General features: G+C 42.0%; 2 protein-coding genes across 3 annotated transcripts in view; both read left to right on the plus strand.

Moving 5' to 3' along the window:
* agbl4 (AGBL carboxypeptidase 4) overlaps positions 1 to 18061 on the plus strand; it is a 448634-nt gene that overhangs the window by 343225 nt on the left and 87348 nt on the right. The gene's annotated exons all lie outside the window — the stretch shown is intronic.
* bend5 (BEN domain containing 5) lies at positions 400 to 17669 on the plus strand. 2 transcript variants are annotated; one of them, XM_079505216.1, is made up of 6 exons: positions 400 to 600; positions 1827 to 1957; positions 2726 to 3266; positions 9012 to 9160; positions 11160 to 11373; positions 12871 to 17669. In XM_079505216.1, the coding sequence occupies exons 1-6, from the start codon at positions 411 to 413 to the stop codon at positions 13065 to 13067; spliced, it is 1422 nt and encodes a 473-aa protein (XP_079361342.1). In that variant the 5' UTR covers positions 400 to 410; the 3' UTR covers positions 13068 to 17669. The 2 variants fall into 2 exon arrangements, with proteins under 2 accessions (XP_079361342.1, XP_079361343.1); XM_079505217.1 differs by lacking the exon at positions 400 to 600 and adding an exon at positions 1347 to 1445.

The following is an 18061-nucleotide window of genomic DNA, read 5'->3' on the forward strand; positions in this document are numbered from 1 at the left end:
ATACATTTTTACTCGTGTGTGTGTGTGTGTGTGTGTGTGTGTGTGTGTGTGTGTGTGTGTGTGTGTGTGTGTGTGTGTGTGTGTGTGTGTGTGTGTGTGTGTGTGTGTGTGTGTGTGTGTGTGTGGTAATTACTGAATAATTAATGTCCAAAACAACGGCACTCAAGGTTTTGAGTACAAAAAAAAGCTATTAACATTCGGATTTTAAACAGCTGATTAACCTTGCTAAGTTCAATTCACGTCTATCTTGCCTTATGATGAATCCCGATGCAGTGATGTGCCCAGGCGAGAGTAGCCGAGCGCAGAAACCCTCCCCCCAATCCCCTTTTGTGTATATATTTTTTTTAATACTTAGAGGGGAAAAACTGTCAACCATATCCAAAGTGCAGGGACCAAAGACTAAACAAATAATGTATGCATTCGTTAGGTTCTTGGAAGACGATATGTGCTACGCGTTGTCCGTGTCCAGTGTAACAGATTTCACACCTCTGCACAAGACAGATTTTGATAATCAGAAGGTGTATCTGGTTCACAGAACTGAAGAGAATGGCAGCAGCAGCACAGGCCAGCCGTGCGAAGCACAGATCCTTGCCCTTGCAGGTAAGTTGGGCGTCTTTTTTACCTTTGTGTTTTCTTTAAAACGGACGTGCAGTGATCGCTGCGGTCAGGGACTGTGTGTTAACGTGTAATAAGCGCGTACTATTGTCCGATCAGCCGCTAACGGACGGACAGCGTGTTGTGTGACACTGACAGGCAGCCACAACAACAGCAGCAGCAGCGTCCTCGGTGGCTAGCTGGTCACACAGCTAGCTGCATGCAGGGCATGCTAAAGTTAATATCCAGTAGGCTATATAGCCCTCCGTCGTGCCTCATTATTGTCGCCCATCAGTCATCTTATAGAACGTGTGCTACTCTCATGTTAGCGACGCATTAATGGTGGCTGGCTGACTATCCCCCTCTAAATTACGTGGCATGCATTCACACGGGTTGTTTACAACTGCTAGCCAACGTCAGCTAGCTTTCATCTCATGTGTTCTCCTTTCCGTGTTAGCCCAGTTAGCCGACGGTGCACTGCAAAGTGCATAAGCATCGCTGCTGTGTAGCTATTATCTGCATGCGCCGCTGCGCGTTCACGCATGAGATGTCACTTTCAGAGGAAAGACATTTTGACAGTCGTCGGTTTTGCATCGTGTCGTCTGTGTGCAAATGTTTTCATAGATGGCATGGTTGGGGGTCGGGGACATGATCTCTGTTTGGGTTTCGAGGATCGTGCTTATAGCTTGTTAGCTCATCTGTAACACGTACTTTACAATGTAATGTAATAGATGCGCTGCTGCTGGCAGGACAATGTTTTCAATATGTCGTACGAGTGACTTTTAACAACGTCAATGTCAGTAACTTCGTTCAAATAAAATGACAGACCCAAGTGAAACGTCTTGAAGCAGGTAGGCTACAGTAGTTTCCTAGCCATACAGTATGCCAGACTCGGGTATTTAGCTAGATTACTAATCTCTCTCTGTCTGTCTCAGTCTGGGTTTAAAGATCTGACTGATCTCCTAACGTCAGCTGCTTGCATGTGTTGCTACTGTAGCCTGGTTGTAGCATAATTAGTGCAACTAACTAGTAATTAATCAGTGTGTGTACTGTGTGCATGTGTGTAATAATCTGAAATGTAATGTGCCTCAGCCAGACAAATGGCTGAAGATAGAATGTCTTGGTATGTTCAGATTCTGTATATGCCATTGCAGTTTGAGATTCCTGCAAACTTGTTGAACACAGTTTCCCCAACACAAGTTTCCCAATGGTTTCATTTCTAAATTCCGCAGAATCAGTAGAGGAATTTGAACACTGTATAATGCAAAAGAAGATGAAAATTCCCAAGATGTCCATGACGAATTCAGGAAACTCTATTGAGAACCACTTTGGGGAGGAGAGACTGCCACTCAGACACAAAAAGGTAGGCTGAGCTTTGTCACATCTCACACCTTATTGGAGCACAGAAGGCATGCATGTTACACCTTCATTATGTTTGCATGGAAGTGAAGTAACCCATGGCATTGGATATCAAACTCACTGCAAAAATTGAAAGTGTGGCATAGCCAACACCCAGTGTGTAAAATTGTGTGTGTAGCTGCATTAACCTCTAAATGTTAATATATACAGCAGAAATACTCTTGTAGCTATATTCATAACACACAATGATGCATTACCATGAGCTTGGCCAGTGCCCCAAACCCCCCCCTACGCTATTTATACCATATGCTGGATTAACACAAATTCAGCACTCTGGACAGCTGCCCTTTCACAGACAAATCCTCTGAGCTGCTCATCAAAGAACCATGTGACCCCACTCCTCCCAGTGCCTTTTGAGATAGTTAGGACACTCATCATCACATGTCACTTATACAGTAGATGGGTGTCAGAAAATACACTCATACACTATTTTATTTTTTATTTTTTTACATTCCCTAAAAATAGACGTGGACATTTGTCTTTGCATCATTATTGTGCTGTTGTCTCCAAAGAGCGGGGACATTTACACATTTTGTGTCAAACTTGAATATCTGTACTGTACATCCAAATAATTATGATGTTTATGACAGGTACTTACTTATATCTACCTACATTAGAATTTCCTTTCACTTTGCACTCTTTCCACCTTTCACTCTTTACATTCTCTTAACTCTTTCTATCCTAAATGTCAGTGTTGTCTGCTTTCCCCCAGGCGCTTTCCCATGACCTGGGACGGCCCTCCTCCAACTCCTCAAGGAGCCTGGCGGCGGTGGTGGCTCGCCTGGAGCGAAACGCAGCCAACTCCTGCATGGAGGGAGAGGAGGACCTGGAGGAGGACCGACTCGCCGACGAGGAGGAGGAAGGAGAGGACGAGGACGACGAGTTGGATGAGGGCCATCATCATCACCATCACCATCACTACCACCACCAGCAGCAGCAACAACAGCAGCAAAAACAAAAACAACAACAACAACAACAACATCATCAACCACCAGAGGACTTGGAGACAGATTGTGAGTCTGAGGTGGCTTCAGCCGTGGTTCCCAGGGTCTTGTACGAGGAGCTGGTCCTTAGCTACAGGCAGCAGGAGGAGGAGATGAGGAGACTGCAACAGGAGCTGGAGAGGACGCGCAGGCAGCTGGTACAGCAGGCCAAGAAGCTGAAGGAATATGGCAGCCTGCTGACAGAAGTCAAGGAGCTGAGGGATTTCAACAGGAGGCTGCAGGATGTGCTCCTCATGAGACTCGGCAGTGGTGAGTCTTCACACACACACACACACACACACACACACACACACACACACACACACACACACACACACACACACACACACACACACTTCAATTTCTTTATTTGAATCCACAAATTACAATTAATTTGACAAGGAAACAAATATAACGGGGTTGACAGTTCATGTTCACTTAAGGATACACATGGCACCTCCTCCTCCACACAGACAAACTGCCTATAACAGCCGAAACAGAACAGTATTTGGCAAGTTGTTTGGCTTTGCTTTTTGTCATGCCAGCTATTCTTAGGCCACTCATGGTCAGTTTATGCACATGGCCCAGGCTTCCGAATATCAGTATGGCAATCTACAGATTGTTATACTTCCAAGTAGTGGTTGATACTTAGAATGTTTATCTTGGAATGCCTGGTCCATGTACAAATCAAAGACACAGCCCACCTCCAGAATCAGGACCTCTTTGTGACTGGTGTCAACAAAGACAACATCAGGTGTATTTGGGATGTTAGCAAAGACATTGCATGCACAGCTAAACCAATGGTAACACTCTTGAATGTTTATACATTGCTGCACTAGATGGCACATATTTTCGAACTGCATCAGACACTAGGTCAACAATCCGGTCGTGGCGAGCAATATACAAATGTTTGTATGCACTACATCCATTTGTTATGTGTGCGATGGATTCTAGGTGTTGTTCAGAATCATGATGGTTTATACAGAGTGGAGTGTGGTTGTCGGGATACCAGATTGACAGATTGTACTTGGTTGGTAATACTTGCAGTCTTGCTTTGATGGTGAATTTTAAAACATCCTCCCCAATAGCAGCATTTTTGTACATCGAAAATTCTGCTAAAAATAAGTTAAATGGAGATACAGTAGCTCTTCATATTAGAGCATCAGCATAGAGTGTTATAATATAGGACAGCTCAGGCAGTATTCCAACTTGGACAACTTGAAGCCAGTGAAGAAAAGCACTACCCTCAATGAACAGCCTGGCCAGTGGATAGGGCATATTTTCATGGTTACAGTGTTATGGGATCTTTTAAGTGAAGATTTCCATGTTTTTAAAAGTGCAAGAGCCACTGTTTTTTTGTTCTTATACAAAGTAAGTAAGATCACATGGACATAATTAAGTAGCTTCTCTTTAAATGTGGAAGTGTGTTATTTTGTTATGCTATTGTGAGATCAACTTTGGAAAGAAAGTAGAAGTACAGAATAATAGCTAATAAGATAGTATGCCAGCAAATAGAAACACCAACGTCGGTCAGATAAAAACACCTGTAAAATCTATAATAGAATGGTCAATACAACAAATGCAAGACAATTAACAACTACACAAGTGACAAACTAATCAAGCATTGGCAAACTGAAAAGGGGAAGGTTTGATTTTAGATAAAAGTAAAAAGAAACCGTAAATGTAGCTGTCCTCAGGCTGGATGCTAATTTGCCATTATGTAGAGTTTCCCATACTCCCCAAATATGATGTAAGAGCAAAATAGCTTAGTTTGAATATGATAGATGATATATACTTTATTAATCCCAATGGAAATATCCCAAACTGTGTAAGTAACAAACAAAGCCAATCACCAAGGGTGATGATAGTCTTGGAACCATTTAGTGTTTTACAGGTCAGAAACACATTCTAATTCTTGATTTTATGGGGACCCAGGACTCGGTAAAGGTTTTTGACAGAGTGATGAAGCTATCTACTGTGTGTGTTTGGAGCCTGGGAGCTGAGTTTTGCACATACCGCAGTTTTCTGGCAAGGGTAGATGAAAGGCCGTAGAACAGAGCATTACAGTGGTCAAGTCTGGAAGTAACAAATCCATTTACAAGACTGGTAGCATTTGGGGAAAAGAGTGATGGTGTGATTGAGGGCAATTTTTCTTAGATGGAAACATGTCGTTTTATCTCTGTGATTGATAGGGTGTTGGAGGGCCAGAGAGGAGTCTTAAGTGCATCCCAAGGTTGCAGATAGTAGGTGGCATGGACAGAGAGACTATCCATTTCAACTGTCATGTACTGGTTTACAATTTGGTATTTTTAAGTTAATAACAGCCACCTAAGACTTACAACGTTCTGAAGAGGACAGGGGAGTGCATAAGGGAAGCCAGAAGTCCTAACATAGATCTGATTAGTGGAACAACAGTGTAATGAGAGACCATGGCAATGAATACTTTTGCTAGTGGTAGCATGTACTTAATAAACTATAGGGCTGTATCTCCTTGAGTGGCAGGTATAGTGATAGATTTGTGAGTGCCCAGGGAAACAAAACAATGCCTTTAAACCAGGAGACAGGAGGACTGGAACTAGTGGAGGGCGGCACCATTCACTATTTCTACAAAAGCTCTCTCCAAAGTAAATGGCTGAAAGCAGCAATCAGATTGAGAAGGACAAGAATGCTGAGTCCTCCAGTTTCCATAGCCCTGAGAAGATTGTTCATTTCTCACCAAGGTTGGTTCAGAGCTGTGGTTAGGCCTAGATCAGACTTAAAGGGTTCAAAGGTGCATTGCACTTCCTAGCATAAACGAGTGATTGGAGATGAGGCTGTTGCGACCAGATATCTCCTACATGCCCAAACAATATCTTATCTATCTATAAATGCACCCTGTCTCTGTCTGTCTGTGTGTACGTCTGTAATCCACGTAACTCGAGAGCTGTTCGCCCCACCGACTTCAAATTTTACACACGTGTTCCACACCCCCACAGGGAGTGTGGTGCCCGGTGTCGAGTCGGTCGGACCCACAGTTGTCCAGAACTGCCACAAAAGGCCTCTGCCCGGGCTCCGGACAGGGCCCCTGCCCAGGCTCCATATATGGAGCTGGCCTGTTCTGACATCACAACACTCCATATTTGGGCATGACTGACACAGAACTCCATATATAGGAATAAAGGGACACAGAGAGACGGATACAGAAATCTCCGTATATGGGCATAAAAGGGACACAGACAGATGGGTGGAGCAGGTACTCTGACACGGGTACAACGGGTGTGGCATGGATCTCCAACTTCCATCGTTACCGACTCGGTGCTCTACAGCCGAGCATCAGTCTAGTAATAATAATAATAAAGCCTCATCCCCAACCAATATTCAATACTAGGGGCGCAACTATCGATACTTTTCTTAGCAATTATTCTATTGATTTGTTTTTTTTAATAAATTGAATAACTGAGACGGATGTTTTTTATATATATTTTTGTTTTACAGCTCAACGAATAAAATTAATTAAAAGAAAATCATAAAAGACTAAATTGATTACTCTGATTAATCACTTAAGTCCTACTTTTTACTTTGTCATACAATCAATGATGACAAAAATAGCTAAAATAGGCAATTTACAAGCTTGCAATGTGTCACAATGTGACGTGCTTGTAAATCCTCCTGCTATATTTAAAACAGAATAAAATAATACAGTTGATTCTTTTTTGACTTTTTTATAATCGATTTGTTCGATTTACAGTGGCACCCCTACTCAATATTCAGATGCTCCATTCACTTATTTTTGAGTGGTGCAAACCACTCTGTACCCGTGTATGTACCCGTGTACCTGTACGTGTGTGTACCTGTACGTGGGACCCAAAAGAATGAGCATGGTTACTATGGTCAGTGACATTACGTCAGACCACAGCTGATCAGGCTATATAAGACCTTGCACCACTCAGTTCACACAGGTGTGATTTTTTTTAACTTCTGCTGCACAGCACGTATTGTCTGCACACAGTTGATGAGGAGCATATCTGCTCTCCTACATATGTGGTTTAGACTAGAGGGAAAAATGATGGACCAATTACATGCGCCACCCCCGCCCCTCTCTTGAAGCGACGCCCCCCTGCCTACTGATTGGTTGGGAAATTAAAGGTTGACTCACTACCTATGCCTGAAATTTCAATGGCTTTGCCCAGGCTTTTCTTTTTGAGCCCAATGCAAATTAAACCAGAAAAAGTGCCCCTCGGGGCACAGGTCTCCACCAGGGCAGGTCAGGTTGTGGCCTCCTGGTGGCGCTATAATAGGCCAATGTGAAAAGGGTGCAATTTCTTCTTACGCCTTGGATGGCAATTGGATGATTTGAGGCATTTTGTTGCAAAAATGTGTTTTGCAAAAATCCACCTGTTGATGGTGCTATAACAGTGTGAAAAGGGTGGGATATATTCCTCAGCCTAGTAGGAAAGTCTGTGAAAGCATTTTATTCAAAACGGGCCAATCCTGCAAACTTGAAAGCCAATGTTAGCCAATTAGGATGAAATATCGGACAGATCCGTCTTGAAGACTAAAGAGATAGTGTGTAATGATTTGCGGGATTTTTGGACAGAATCTGGAGGAGTAATATCAAAAAATGTGTTTTTCAAAAGTCGGCATCCAGGGAGTGTGTGTGAACAATTTGGCATCGACCGGGTTAACAGTGCCAAAGATTAGCTGTACACAGACGGACGGACACACGGACTCACACACACACACACACACACAGACTGAGTGCAAAACATGCAAAAACACGTCTCTCCCCATGCCTTCGGCCTGGTGGAGACAATTAAAAGCCTGTGGACAGTGGACACTGACCAGACATCCATTCCACAGGATTTTTCTAGGGGTGATAGGCTGATAGCTAGCCCATCCTATGCCCAGCGTTGTGGGTTTGTGTGTACCCCATAGCGATGATTTGATTGGCTGAGCAACGGAATTGAGGATAACAAGTGAGGACGCCAATTGTGATGGGCCGTACTGTGATGATGTATGATGATAAGAGCGCCCCTCACTTCACACGAGTGTGATTCTTTTTTGTGTGTCTGTATGTGGATCTGTCTGTCCATGGGAAATGCCTTCCAAAATATGGTTGGTAGGCCTTCGAGTACACTTGACCATGAAAGGCAAAAGCCGGACTCTCCATCAGTGTACCTGTTCCTGTTTTCAACACTCTTTAAGAGCTTTACCTATTAATAGGCCTTATAGCCATTCTGAGTAATTATACGTAATAATTGCTTCTCTGCCATAACCTCATTTGGACCCCTTAACCAAGCCCATCCACTTTTTAATGCCGACCTCACCTGAAGGAATGGCTCACTTTTGTCATTAAACATTAAAAGTCATCAGCTACATTGGAGCTTGGTTTGGGCCAGCCACCAATCCAGGTTAGCAACTGTACTAAAATAACTGTTTGTCTTGAGGCACAGGGAAGGCTCGCCTCAACCCGGATATACGTTTGACAGGCTAGCACTAGTCTAAGGCTAAAGACCAGATGAAAATCAGAAACAGAAAGTGTGTGTGTGTGTGTGTGTGTGTGTGTGTGTGTGTGTGTGTGTGTGTGTGTGTGTGTGTGTGTGTGTGTGTGTGTGTGTGTGTGTGTGTGTGTGTGTGTGTGTGTGTGTGTGTGTGTGTGTGTGTGTGTGTGTGTGTGTGTGTGTGTGTGTGTGTGTGTGAGATGTAATGGGTGTGATTTTGATGTATTAGTATATATATATATTTGTGTACTTGATTGGATTTTAGACTATAGTGTTAATGTATTTTAGAAATGTCACCTGTGGACACGTGTTGAAAACTAGCACTCATGCTAATACACTGTAAGCAACACATCTACAGATTGTGCAACATGCAGTGAGATTATGATGTCCATGCCAAATAAACAACACAACACAACACAACACAACACAACACAACATAACATGTTTTCACCTCACTCAAACAATGGTCACAGGCAAAGTTATGCATCACGTGCACATTCTCAACTTTAATTTCCCCTCGCCTATTGCCTCCCAGAGCCTATGCATGATAACGGCACTCAGACAATCAAGGCAGAGGTGGTGGAGCCTGTGGTCGACGTGCAAGAGGCATGCAGAGAAGAAGCCAACACCAGCTCCAGCCTCTCTCCCTCACCCAGAACAGTCTATACCTTCAACGATGGCAAGGTCAGTCTCTGTGGACATTGTTTCCACTCATTACATTTGTTTCCCTTATCTCAGTTTCTCCTTTTATAACTTGCTTTGCTCTTACCCTGTTGTCTTCCGTATCTCCATATGTCTTGTTTTTCAACCTGACCTGCTAGATTATACCGAGTGACCCCACTTAACCACTCTGACGCTCCTGATCACTTCCTTTTTATTCTTTCCCAATCCTTGGCTCTCTGCCTGCTGTTGATGGTGGGAAGCAGCTTTATTTCATAGGAAATGCTCTATTTCCTTTAACACGTGTGAACCAGAGAACATGCGGTTATAGTTAATCAGCCTTTTCTCTGCGCCATGGCTGCCCTACCCTAGCAAGTAAACAAGGTTTAGAAGATTATTATTGTTCCTGCTAGCCTGGCCAGCATCATCATCAGTGTTTATTAGGCTGTTAGGTCCTTTGCTCTCCCCACCGCTGTAAGTCAGCCTGCGTCCTGTCTCTGATGACAGGGAGGGAATTGGTACTACAAGCTCTGGGGCCCGCGGCCACTTCAAGCGTGAAGAACACAAGCAAATTAGAACTCTCCTGCATCAGGGACACCATATTAATTATTTGCACCGGAGGAATTTAAAGTGACTGACAGTTAGCCGTAGAAAGAGAACAAGAGGGAAGGGGGGGAAATAAAGGGGGACGAGAAAGAGAGAAAAATAGAAAAGAAGGATAGAATGCAGCAAGGGTAAAATATAATGTCTAACTTGAGGGTGTTGAGGATCTTGACTGCCCATGGCCAGGGGCCCGAAGCACATTATTCTGACAGGGAGAAACCTTTTGGATGGCAGTCTAAAGACTTTGTGGTGATAAGACAGGAGTGAAGGTAAATGAGAGGCACACATGGACTGGGAGATGTATCCCTGCTGCATTAGCGCATCAAGAACACCCACGGCAGGCCGCCATGGCTGGCAATTGGCTTTGGGCATCCTTTGGTGTGAATCATCGAATGTATGCAACGTGTCGCAGTCGTTTGTAGAAATCTCCAACAGGCTAAAGTACACTGTGGAGGTAATCCAGGATACAAGCACCCGCTGGTCCAAGCATATTCATGTGCTTTGCACTGTACTGTGAAAGTGGTGCTCCCCAGAATTTCTATTTTGGCTGAGAGGTGAGCCAATAAGATGAGCTCAGCTGTTGTTGGCTATGATCCAGTTCTGTCCATTGGTTGGGCTTTAGACCAGTGCTGAGATTGGCACTGGTGTTTAAGTGTCACTGGGTTAGTTTTTCTCCGGGGTTTAGAAGGATGAAACAATCTACAGTATTAAAACGTATTAGCAGATATTGTGGCTTATTTGCATTGTAAATTGTTACAAAGGCAATGTTTCCTCTATATATATTTTTGAGTGGTGTAAACCACTCCTACAACTGGCTTTGTTAGTGCTCAGAAAAAATGAGCATGGTTGCTATGTTCACCCTGTTCACCCGGGTGAACAGGGTTTTTTTTCTGTGCAGAAAAAATGAGCATGGTTGCTATGTTCACCCTGTTCACCCGGGTGTGATTTCATTACGTCAGACATGATTTCATTACGTCAGACAGGCTATATAAGACCTTACACCACTCAGTTCACACAGGTGTGATTTTTTTTTAGAATGCTCTACAATGTTTACCCGTCAAAGTAGCTGGTAGAACAGAGAATATTTATGGCCACATTTCAAATGTACCACTTTTTTAATGGTGGCAACTGTTATTATACCTCTCTGCTTGTAAAATAAGATTTTTAAAGTTCTCTTTTTGTCAACCAACTTAACAATTCTATTTCCTTTGATGCCAACTGTATTATAAATACATACCGCATGTATGCCAAACTATGCATAGTTTGGCATAGCTTATGCCAAACTTGCCATGCCACACTATTCCAGGATTTCAGACTTTCAGTACATCTTTCAGTACTCCTCAGTTATATTAATTCGTACTTGTACGTGTTTTAATGTATTTATTAATTTGAATCAATCTCCACTACCACTTTTTTGCAGGTGCACCTGGGCGGTGGGATCTGGGTGGAGGAGGAGAAGTGGCACCAGCTACAGCGGACCCAGGGAGACTCTAAGTTCACCAAGAACCTGGCTGTCATGATCTGGGGTACGGAGACCCTGAAGAACCGCAGCGTCACCGGAGTGGCCACCAAGAAGAAGAAAGACGCCCTGCCCAAACCGCCACTATCCCCCAGCAAGTTGAAGATAGTTAGAGGTAAGACTCTCAGCCACTCTCAGACACTGCACACCTTGCCCCAACATCATCATTGGAATGTCAAGGCTGTCTGCATTAGCACCGTCAAGCGTCAAGGCAGAGTCAAGTAAACAATGTACAAACCATGGACCAATCAAGAACACTGTCAATGCATCTTTGCACTGTGAGTCACAGCGGAGTTTTGCGGTATGCTTGTCTTTAACTATATATAAATTAAGTTAACCTGTGCCACCATCAGCGTTCACTTTAAGAGAAGGAGTTTCCACCCCCCGCCAGCCCCATACACACTCAATACACACACTTTGCTCTCATTAGCATTAGCGCACACTGTTTACCTGTCGCCAGAAACGTGTACATGTCATGCCGAGAGAGATGCGGTACAAAGTCACAAATGACATCCGAAATTTGGATGGCAGAAGATCCACCAAGGACAGCTCTTCTGGATTCCGACTTATGGAGGTTTGAAAATCCTCCTTTGAACTGCGATAAACGGACATCAGATGTAACGTGGTGACGGAGGCGTTGCATAGCAACCGGATATATGTTAAAAGCTGCCATGGGGCTCAACCATTATATACACGGAGTATACGTTGGGGTCCGTATATATATATACGGACCTAGCAAATAACGTCCCCTAGCTGGGGGGTACGTATATATACATGGGAAAGAAAGAATTAAAAGGAAACTTTAAATGTGTCAGCGGTGAAAGTATAGTTTTTCTTTTTTTTTTTTAAGTTATAGACCTCTCTGGAATTCTTAATGGAGCTGCACAGGACCCTTTGGGAGAGACAGTCAAAGGGTGCTGTAGTACCAGGGCGAGGCAGGATTTCCTGAGGCAAACGTCAAAAAAATAGAGACAGGACATCTGTCAATGCGCCAGGGAAAAGAGGCACTCGCCTCACCTTTTGACGCTTGCAGCTGGTTTGGACAGGCTAATTTTTTTAATAATGAGAATGTCTGGCATTTGATGCTATGCATGCAGATAGCATAGCACAAGTTGTAAAATCAACCTGAATTCATTAAGGTAGAAATATAGTCATGGGAATTTAGTAAAATGTTATGGAAATGTCATGGAAAGGTTTTGGAATTTCATTGGTAAAAAGGCATGGGAACCCTTTTTTAACATAAGAAACATTTGCATGTGCAAATCAGATTAATTATCAATATTAATTAAACACCTTGGTTTCCAATGCAGGGCAAGAAAGTGTGTTGTTTTGCCCATTGGCCATGATGGGTACCATAAGTAACCTGCCATATATTCTATACGCTTGCCAAGGTACTGATAAAGAAGACATCTTTCCCAGCCACATTTGTCGTGGAACCGTTAATTTCCCACCCTGTTCACCATTTGCTTTTAAACAAATGTATGAATTAATTAATGTACCATTGTAAGCACTTTGAGTAGGCACGTAGTGCATAGAAAAGCCCTATAAAAATGCAATCCATTATTATTAAACAAGTCTTCTCTCACTTCTCTCTGACTTCTCTCGCCCCCAGAGTGTCTCTACGACCGAGTATCTCAAGAGACGGCAGACAGTGCAGAGATCACGCAGAGATTGTCCAAAGTGAACAAATACATCTGTGAAAAGATCATGGACATTAACAAGTCCATCAAGAATGAGGAGCGACGGGAATCCAAACTGCTCATAAGACAAACCGTCAAGATGGAAAACTTCACCTATGAGGGCATGTAGTGTTCATCTGTTGTCACGCCAGCGCCTTCTACCCCCTCTGTGGACTGCCAGACAAAGATGAGGGGAACTTGGGCAACGAGGAAGGTGTTTATTGCAGTTAAGGGTTTGTTAATTTAACACTTCATACTGAGTACATAAGATGAACAGAATCCCGTCTTCTCTGCAATGGAACAGTCTCTATTGGTCAGTTGGCTGGCTAGCAGACAGCTTTACCCACCCAGTATATGCAGTCAGAACATGACTGCATTAGTTTGAGTCAGACAAACTGGTGTTTTATTTTTTTTAATATATGCTTTTAAATGGTGGAGGTGTGGAAACATGGATTTTCAAGGTGTGTGTTTGCATGAGGAAGAACAGAGTGATAGAGTTAGAAAATATATCAGTGCTCAAGCTATTGTTCTGTGTCAGAACATAATTTAGAGTCCTTAAACTCTGTAGAATTAAGAGATTATTTAACTGGATATACTCTTCTGATGCTATGGATGACGATGGTAGCTTGTGTGTTGACTAAGTAAGATGTGGAAGAGATGTGCAAGCCATTTTAGTGGCTGATCACTGGATGCAGGATGTTTGAGTGTGTACTATTGGTACTTATTACTTAATGCATGGAATTAAGAAAGTTATGGTGAATAACTAGAAGCACTTTTACAGTAAGAGATGAGATACACAAGTCTTAATTGGCAATAGCCATATTGCACAGACATTCTGTTGCCCCTAGAGATTAAATCTTAGTCTCGCCTTGCCAGACGATCAGAGATCTCTGCCTGAAAGCCAATCATGTCACCACCCCAACGACTTTGGATTGGTTCAGAAATGCCGTTTTATTTTTTCAGTTCTCCAAATTGTTTCTACCCAGTTTCAGCAACAAAAGCTGGGAGATTGTCCTCAGTCTCTAGTTTACCAAAGTTTTTAGAGACCGATGTGTGAGACTAATTAACTCTTAAGTCATTGGTCATTCTCATTTGGCCATACAGTTCTGTAGCATAGCATTGTTGAAGAGTGGTTGAGTATGTGCCGACATCCTGGCACACATGCTTTCTGATCTGATGTCCTTTATTGATTTGTCTGTTGTTGTTTTACTCAGATATAAAAGAATAGTCATTTAATTTCCCCCCTCCCCCCCAACACTTACCGGTAAACATGTCTATGATGAATCAGAAAAGGGGAAAGGACTCTCCAACCAGATGTCATGTTCTAGTGTTACTCTGAATCAAAGCTCTTCCCTACAGACATCGACTGTTTAAGGAGTTGTACAGAGGTAAAGGCATATTGATGCCTAGAAAGGCCTTATAATGGATTTGGCAATCACTGGGGGTCTGTGTGTGCCCCTGGATTTTCTAGTAAGCTGTGATTGTAAATATACAGTAAGCATAAGATGAAGCTTCAACCTGCACTTTGCTGTGAGAATGTAAAGAGGTAGCTAGGTACTGTATTTTCTATTTGAATCCACACCATTGACTCAAGCTGAGCTGGGTCACATTGCATTCTAGTCCCTTTGGGCCACACAGCTGGAGCTTTGTGAGATGAGACTAAGGAAAGTGTGGAGCGCTGTCCTTAGTGTGGAGCCGTGTTAGCCGTGGGTAAAGCTGTCTGAGGCACTATCCTGTGCCGCCAGTGTTCTCGTCTAGACCCCCTTGTCTTTTTTAAGCTGCACCACAGGGGATCTGAGTAAGGTCGCTCTAGTGACAACTTCCTGTGAGCCATGCCAACGGAACTTTGGAAGATATCCTTTTTTCTCTTTAAGTTTTCATGTTTTCTTTTTTTCTATTTTTTTTCTTTTTTTAATTCTTTCTCTTATTTTTGTTTTGATCCCACATGGTTTGTGGTGGCTGGCTGTCTGCAGGCTGGAACTAAATGCTGCAGATTGAAATCTCAACTGTGACCTAGCTGTAGCTAACTGTGAATCTGCTGCGGAGCTGCCAGTCAAGCCTTTTCTTATCCTCACACCCTTCTACATTTGTGTTTGTTGGTTGGTTTACGTCTGTCTGGATTTTTGTTATTTCTTACACTTCCATCAATATTTTGTTGTTACCATGTTCAAAGATATTTTAGTGTACATAAAAAATGCATCTTTCTATTTTTCACCAAACATAAATATTTCAGTTTCCAGTTCTGTTATTACCATTTTAACTCTGTTGTATATTTTTTGTTTGTTTATTTGATTGACATTGTAATTTCTTTGTTAACTGGCTTTTTCTTTTTTCCTTCAGGAATTGTTGGCTTTAAGCTTGATATTGTATCCAATTGTAGATCACTGTTTATCTACAAACAAAAAGAGAAAATAGTAACGCTCCCTTCCCCTGCCTAAATGATCTCCTTGTAAAACATGAGAGATTAGATGAGGCTACCCTTGACATGATGGTACTTATATTGTACCACAGTTAGAAATAAGTTATTCAATAAGCCCCACTTAGGCTATGCTCTTGATTTGATTTCTATTGGTCTACCACAGGAAGACAATACAAAAGTTCTGCATTGTTGCATTGTTAAACCATGTTAAATTAGCGGTCTACATGCAGTAGGTGACACAAATAATTTACATTTAATGCACTTTAAAACATCTGGACAATTTGTCGAATCTTAACAAATTTTATTCACAGTATTCGTCCAAAACGTTTATTTTCTTTTAATTGTTTTTTACTTTTTTATGCGTTTCTTTAATTACGAGGAAAATAAGGCCCAACAATCAATGTTATTATTAAGCACCTTAAAACGACACCAGACTGTGGTGAGTTTTAGACTTCTGATTTGTTTTGGGGTTTTTTGTATGGGAAGAACGAGTTATGGGGAAAAGAGAGGGTTATGTTTTGCCATATTTTACACCTTAACACCAAAGTGTTATGGGGTGTTTCAAACACCAGGCTTCCGTACGTCAACTGGATTCTGAAACTCCAACATGGCTCCCTCTTGCTTGACCCATAATGGTTTATCCTGGCAAATGGGTGAACAAAAAACAACTCTACTGTCAACTTGCTTGGCTTTCTAGTTTATCTACTCATCTAAAGCTCTTTAACAATGAAATATGTACGCTGGCTAGATTATGTGCTTTAACTGAATGTGTCAAGATGCTGGGTGTGTACAGATATGAGGTATATATACAGTATATACAGTAAATATAAATACATATAGAATAGATTAATAGATAGATAGATGATAGTGTATTTTTTATGGATGACTGGTAATAATATGCCAAAGTATTGAATCCCAAGATAAAGGTAAAGGTAGGGGACGCTGACTGAAAAATCAGCAGGGTTTGCACAAAAAATGGCTCTCGAGAGGGTTTTAGAGCTTAGTGAATCTCAAGCCACAGCAGAGATAAAATTAGCTATATGTATTATTTTTTTGTCTTCTAAAATATATCCCTTATTCATGGTGTCCTTTTTTAAACTACATGCACTTGCAGCTTTTACATAGTGTTTAAAATAAGTCTGCTGTGTATAGTCCCACCTCGCTGAAATTATGTGACACGTTGTCATTGCAGTTGTTGTCTCTCTTTGTTTTCTCTGATGCCAAAGGGGTTGCAGTTTAAACAGTACTTAGAGTATTAATAGAACTATTACATCACCTGTATAATGTTAACATCTTTGTCAAAGGCTAGTTTCTTTGAGCTCGATTAAGCCTAATCCTTTAACTAAAACCATCTTCAGAGGATAATCTCTGTTTCTAAAGTATGCTTTTAACCCAGATTTGGCTTTCTCTGTGTCTGTGAGGCCAGCCCATGTCGGATGTAGTGAGTCACATGCTGAGGACCAGTTTGGTATAGAGAACATCAGCAACATAACACTGAACACACACACACACACACGTATACACACTGGCAGAACCATTGATTGATGTTGCCATTAATGGCTCTATAACATGCCACCATACTGCCCAGTGCTCTTCACATTGGTTTTTCAATAGAAAGGTAGGGACATCACTTACTCTGTGGTCCCTGTCCAGTGTTATACCGGCCGTATATAAGTATATATATATATCTTAAAAATAAGTTCTGCTAATTGTGGCATGGACTGGATATAGGAGAGAAAAAATTGAGAAGAAAATAGTATTTCTGCCAGGTCCTCTTTGCTTGCCATTTTTGCTTAACGTGTTAACACACATCCTGTCAAAGTGAGTAATCTTTGTGTTGCATTTTGACAGGTTTATAGGAGATATCAGTCTTAGCAGCACTGTGTGAAACGGGATCAGGAACTTGCTTCCACCAGTTCTCTGAGTTTTTAAACAACTACCTAAGACCCATTACTGTTTAAGCCTCAGATACAATGTCAAACTTACTCCAGATAAGACAGTCGGGAAAGGAAACATTGTGGGCTTATTATTATGTTTTTTCTTACAGCAACTGTGGGCATTCAAGGCTCTACAGTGATATATTGTATACAATCCACAAACCGGTTCTACTTCATCTAGCTTCACCGTCCTACCTCATTGCTACTCTGGTGTTTGTTTGTTAGTGACTGTAAACTATGTATGTATATTTTAGGAAAGCTATACCTGATTACTCTTCTCTCAACCTGTACAGCATATAAAACTTATAGAACACCTCAGTACACAAGAATATAATTCTCAAGGTGTAAAAAACAACGTTTTATGACCTGCTTTTAAGACGCTGCTGTGAAGGGGTGTCTGCGTGAGGGGTGGGGGGGGGTCGTCTGTGATAATGTATCTCTGCTCTTTGCTATGTTGTGCAGTTGATTAGTGGGCGTTGTTCTGTCTGTGTTCCGCTTTCTCAGATTTTTACTGGTTGATGGTGCTACCAGCAAACAGGTTCTTGAACCGATCTGTCTCTCTCTGACCTCAAATGGTGCTACGTTTTTTCTATGTTTTTATTCCACATTCAGCTATTTTATTCAGGTGTGTGAATTACCCATATCCCACCAAGCAAATCGAATTTTAAGCCAAACTTTTTAGCAGAGTGATTAACCACCATAGTATCCAACGACTGCTATCCATCCAAATATTGTAGCTAGTTATAGTTAGTTATATTATATTCTCAG

Source organism: Electrona antarctica (genome assembly GCF_951216825.1).
Source record: "Electrona antarctica genome assembly, chromosome: 7".
In the NCBI taxonomy this organism is placed as follows: domain Eukaryota; kingdom Metazoa; phylum Chordata; class Actinopteri; order Myctophiformes; family Myctophidae; genus Electrona; species Electrona antarctica.